The sequence below is a fragment of the Mus pahari genome, chromosome 6 (genome assembly GCF_900095145.1).
Source record: "Mus pahari chromosome 6, PAHARI_EIJ_v1.1, whole genome shotgun sequence".
Taxonomy (NCBI): Eukaryota; Metazoa; Chordata; class Mammalia; order Rodentia; family Muridae; genus Mus; species Mus pahari.
The window spans coordinates 103,011,754-103,017,467 of NC_034595.1; the positions used below are offsets into that span (position 1 = coordinate 103,011,754).

The window sequence follows — 5,714 nt, forward strand, 5'->3', positions numbered from 1 at the left end:
GGGGTCGGGGAACCCACTCTCTGACTTTGAAGGATCCTTCCCCGACCAGGCTCACTCTACACCTAGGTCTTGGCATCCCAGTGCCAGCAGGTACCAGTGGGCAAACAGGGTCTAGAGGCTGATTCAGGAGCACTGGAGTCCCTGAGTGGAGTCTGGCTCAACTCACTGAGGTTTTTTTCTTTCAATTTGTATTTTGTGTGTGTTTGCCTGTATAGTACACCATGTGTATGCCTGGTGCCCTAAGAGGCCACCACATCCCCTGGAACTGGAGTTATAAATGACTGTAAGACACCATATGGGTGCTAGGAACTGAACTAGGGTCCTCTATAAGACTATCCAGTGTTCATCACCACTCTCCATCATCAGCCATCTCTCCAGCCCCAAACATTAATTTTATTTAGTGTTTGTGTAGCATGTGCACATGCATGTCAAAGGACTACCTACCCCTTCCATTTTGGGTTTGGGTTCAGAATGTCAGACTCGAGCAGCAAAAGCCTTTATTTTATCCTTAGCCATCTTTTTGTTGTTGTTGTTTTGTTTTTGTTTGTTTGTTTGTTTCAAGACAGGGTTTCTCTATATAGCCTTGGCTGTCCTGGAATTCACTTTGTAGACCAGGCTGGCCTCGAACTCAGAAATCCGCCTGCTTCTGCCTCCCAAGTGCTGGGATGAAAGGCATGTGCCACCACTGCCCGGCTTATCCTCAGCTATCTTTATGTATCTCTTACAAGAGGGTTGAAAATGCTGTCCATGTGGGGAGTGTGGGGGTGCATATCTTTAAATCGAAGCATTCCCGAGGTGGAGGAAGGTGGATCTCTGTGAGTTTGAGGTTAGTCAGGGTTACACAGTGAGACCCTGACTCAAAAACAACAAAAACAAATCAGCAACGATTAAAAAAAAAAAAAAAAAAAAAAGCTGTCTCCCTAGAGAAATGGAGAAATGGCTCGGTGGCTATGAGCACTGGCTGTTCTACCAAAGTACAGGTGTTCAATTCCCAGCACCCACATGGCAGTTTGCAACCGTAACTCCAGTTCCAGACAGGGGATCTGACACCTTCACAGGATACAAGCAGGCAGAAATATACTTTCTAGTTTTTTTTTGTTTTTTTTTTTTTTTTTTGGGGGGGGGGTTCGAGACAGGGTTTCTCTGTATAGCCCTGGCTGTCCTGGAACTCACTTTGTAGACCAGGCTGGCCTTGAACTCAGAAATCCGCCTGCCTCTGCCTCCCAAGTGCTGGGATGAAAGGCATGCGCCACCATGCCTGGCTACCAATACACTTTTTTAAAAGAAGAAAAAAGGCCGTCTCTATTGATAATCCCATTTCCATAAACGATTAGGGGAAAATTCTGAAAGCATATTAGCCAGGGCCGTAGTGCTCCTGAGGAAGCCCAGTGGAGCCTCCCGGGCTGGGGGTCTCTGGGTGCTGGGGTGGTAATTTTGCGAAGTTAAGTTTGGTGCGCGTGCTGAGCTGGGAACACTAAAACCAGGCAGCAGCCGTTCAAAGAGGCCACCCGCCCCTGGTCCGCCCACCTCCACCGCGTCCTCAACTCTGGATCCGCGGGTGGCAGCCATTCCGAACGAGTGGGGGCGCGGCACGGAACGGAGGGGTGCGTGTGCCGCCGACCCGCGTGTCTGGGTGCGGGAGGCGCCTGCTCCTCGGAGGCACTTCCGGCCGGGGCAGCAGCCGCGGCGGCACAGCCACCGTGCAGGAGACCGCCTGGAACTCGGGCGCAGCGGGCGCGCGTGGCCATCCCCGGAGGGGGACGGGGCGCGGGGCTGGGTGGGACCCACCTGGGCCACGCCCCGTCTCCCGGGGAGGCGCCGTCGGGGGCCGCCGGCTCCCCGCCCCCCGCGGCCGCCCCGCGCTCCGCCCCCCGCCCACCTGCCCCGCCCCGCCTCGCGCGCCAGGCGGCCGCGGCGCTCGGTTCCCCCGCTCCCGCGCTCGGTCCTCGGCTCCCGCGCTCGGTTTCCCTGCGGCTCGGCGCCATGGGTGAGTGCGGCCCCGCGGACCGTCTGCTCTCGCCTCGCAGGCCGACTGGCTGCCCCGGTGGTTCGGAGGGCGTCGCGCGCGGTGGGGGCCGGGCCTGCCCCGGGGAGGGCCTTGCTGGAGCCGGGTGGACGCCGGCCTCTGCACCCGGGACTAGCTGCAGCTGCCCGGTCTTCGCCCCTGCCCCCTCGCTGCGGCGCTCAAGCCTCCGGGAAGAAAGGGCATCAGCTTGGAGGGGCCAAACTCACGGTCAGAGATAGACAAGGGAACAGAGGTCGCCCCAGGCCTCGGGAAGGGAATGTCTGGCATCAGAGGGTCTGAGTTGGAGACCAGAGTTAGGGAAGGCATCTTGGACCCTTGGAGCCCCCCTCCTCCTGGCCCGGATTGCTTAGAAAGTCTGGGGCCCCAGGAGGTTACTGAGCCCCCCTCCCGCTAGTGGGACTCAGGGAATAGCTGACTTCCAAAGACTCCCCCCTGGAATCTGGACAATTTCCCTGGGGAACTGCACAGAAAAGGGCTCTGCAAACAGATCCCCCTGCAGATAAGTTGGCGTTTAAAAAAGAAAAGGACACTGACTTCCTTTGAAGGCAGAATTGAGGAGTCCATCCCACCAGTCCCCTGACCTGGAGACCACAAGGGCCCACGGGAGTGTGGCTGCTCCCCCCCACCCCTGAACTGATACCCTCTGCTTCTCCACAGAAGACCAGAGCCCTGCAGAGGAGAAGGGACTGCGCTGCCAGAACCCAGCCTGCATGGACAAGGGCCGGGCCGCCAAGGTAGGGGAGTGGATAGCTTAGGGAATGGGGGCATTAGGGATAAGTTCTCAATACCCAGGAAGTCATGGAACCCTTACCCGGACTTAGTTATGCCCTCTGGATTCAGGGTGGCTGGTTTAGGAGGTGGAGAGGGTGTTCTTGGTTCAGTGGAGTGGGGAGATGTATCAAAAGGAGGAACAGCCCCTTAGGGGTCTTTGCCACTGCCTGAGGACATAGGAGCCACAGCTCCCTGTCACGATGAGGAAGCAGAGTGTTGGGAAGGGAAGTGGTCCCGTGGTGTGGTTTGGTTTGGTTTGGTACCTGGCCACTCCAGTCCTGGGCATAGTTCTGGGATACTTCGAGGCTTGTGCACAGCTGTGGCTGTGGAGATGACCAAGGGAGGGAGAAAGGGCCAGCCGGCTTTAGAGTCTGAGGAATCTGAATAAATGGAAGAGAATGGAGCCAGAGAGAGCTGTACCAGCAAAAATATCACTTGGGCACTTCTGCCTATGACGCACTGGGCTCTGTGCCACACGCTTTCTCTGCCTTACCCACGGCTGTGGCAGCTCAGCAGGGAAGGTATTGTCACCCTGCTTCCCAGATGAAGATACCAAAGTTCAGAGAGGTCCTGTGACTTGGACAAGGCCCCACAGTTCCTAAGAGGCAGCTCCCACCCAGCCTCATTTGTGTGACAATGGCCCTCAAAAGCTGTATCAGCTTGCTCCTCCCTCCTGGGAGAGGTCCCAGGCTCTTTGCCACTTACAGGTGAGGCTCAGAGAGATGAAGAGGTTGACCTTACCACCTTCAGGCAGGCACATGGCTGGTAGATGTGGACTGGGGATCCGAACCTAGGGTTCGGATCTGTAAAGCCAGATCCCCATGTTCCTAACTTCCACGCAGCTTGGCCCTGCCAAAATGCTGTCTCCCCACCATTCATCTGGCATGGGGGGCCCATGGTCAGAAGAACATGAGGACTGTTCTGGAGGTGGAAAGAGGAGGGGGCGGCCTCCAGTTGCCGTGGTCACCAGGCAAGGGGGCGGCTGTGATGTCAGATACAATCTGCTGGCTCCGGTGGTGCCTGGCGTTGGGCTCTGGTTTTGGCCGGCTGCCTCTCCCCCAGATTGGCAAGCAAGCTGGCCCCAGATCCCTCAACACATCTACTGGGAAATTGAAGCATCTGTCTGACCTAAAGGGGTGATGAAGCAATGATACATTGTCCCATCCCTCCCAGGGCCCCGGGGCTGGGACATGTCCCCAAGCTGCTATGGACAGGTCTTGTGGCATGAGAAGAGGGCTGGTCTCTGTGTGGCTGGCCCTCTGTAGCCTTCAGACCTGCCCTGGTCTGCATGAGACTCACCTGGGCTCCCCTGTAGTCGTGGGAGTGTGGAGGCAGAGGGAGGAGAGGGACAGTGAAGGTTTGGTGAGAAGAGGTGACAGAGGTCCATCCTGTGGTGATGTGTGAGGTGCCCAACCTGCATACATCACAGAGCCTGCCTCAGGGTGAGACTCTAGGAGAAAGAGGCATGCTTTTTTTTTTTTTAAAGATATAATTATGTTTTGTATACGAGTATTCTCTGTATTCTGACACACCAGAAGAGGGCATTAGACCCCGTTACAGATGGCTGTGAGCCACCACATGGTTGCTAGAAATTGAACTCAAGGCTTCTGGAAGAGCAGTCGGTGCGGTGCTCTTACCCACTGAGCCACCTCTCCAGCCCAGGAAGCATGTTCTTAATCCGGAGCTGTAAGCAGCGAAGGCCATCTGTACACAGGGCTGTACCTGAGTCTGTGGGGGCTCCCCGGGGGCCGGGCCTTGTGAGCTCTGCCTCACCCCCTGATCTGTCTCTGATGGACTTTCTGAAGGAGGCAGCTGTGGTCCTGGGACGGAGGTATGGAGCTGGAGAGCCCAGTGAGCAGGGAGGGAGGGATGTGGGCCGTGATGGGGAAACCAGCAGGGGACGGACAGACATTGTTGGGCAGGAAGGTTGAACTTCATCTTCATCTACCCTCCGATGTCGCGACCAGATGCTGTGGAGACGCCTTCCGAGATAGCTCATACTGTTGAGTTCCAGGGTTGCGCCCGCCTCTTTGCAGTCCTGTGGCCCTGAGCAGCCTCTGCGCCTCTCTCAGTTGGCTTCTGTGTAGAATGCTTAGCACTGTCCCCTGTGGTCACTAGCTGTGACCATGGAATTCATTTGTAGAGTGTGGGACTCATGAGGCATGTTTCCTGGGCTTTGGATGGGCTCTGTGTGGCTCCCTGAGAGTGAGACATCACAGGGCTTCACACCAGACTCCGCCCCACAAATGCAATGCTTGTAGCAGCTCCCTGGGAGGGAGGGCCGGGGACTGCTGAGGGAGTCCTCAACACTCCTACAAAATAGCCCTAGGGGAGTGGCTGACCACAGCTCTTAGCTGGGCCTCCTTGTGTCAAGCATTCTGGTCAAAGTCTGCTCAGTACCTTGGGTCATGAGGGGATTTGGTGTAGTGCTGATATTGGACCACCCCTCCATACTGAAGGATTGGGGAACCCTCAAACCCCAGAGCCAATCCTAGCAGTTTGCTGAGAATACTGTTCAGGCCCCACTATGTGTCTTAGTGTCTCACTATGTGCCGACAGCCCACCCTAGTTGTTAGAGCCACCTCTGTTCCGGTGGAATGACTGACACATTGAGCAGCTGACTTGCCAAGTCAGGACTTCCTGTTTTCAGGGCCTCCTTTCCCAAGCATCCCCCTGGAAGCGGGGCAAAGCCTTCCGTTTGGCTCTCAAGGGCCTGGATAGGGAGGCATGTTTTGATTTCATATGGAGACATTTTTAACGTCAGAGCTATCCCTCCACCCTTCTGTCCTGAGCCCCTCATCCTTGGGCAGATTATAGTCCTCAAGAGGCTGAGGCAGGAGGATTATTGTGAGCTTGTGGCTGCTCTAGGAGAGATACGTAATGAGACCTTTTATTTAAAAAAAAAAAAAAAAAAAAA

At 56.0% G+C, this 5,714-nt stretch overlaps 1 protein-coding gene across 5 annotated transcripts in view; it reads left to right on the forward strand.

Moving 5' to 3' along the window:
- Nucleotides 1–5,714, forward strand: part of Plekhg5 (pleckstrin homology and RhoGEF domain containing G5) — a 42,822-nt gene that overhangs the window by 12,139 nt on the left and 24,969 nt on the right. For 4 of the 5 annotated variants that reach the window (XM_029540098.1, XM_029540099.1, XM_029540100.1 and 1 more), the window contains exons 1-2: nucleotides 1,912–1,987; nucleotides 2,684–2,760. In XM_029540098.1, the coding sequence (XP_029395958.1) occupies nucleotides 1,984–1,987; nucleotides 2,684–2,760 (81 nt within the window). In that variant the 5' untranslated portion in view covers nucleotides 1,912–1,983. Of the gene's footprint in view, nucleotides 1–1,911; nucleotides 1,988–2,683; nucleotides 2,761–5,714 lie in introns of those variants that run through there. The other variant, XM_029540101.1, reaches the window with a different exon arrangement.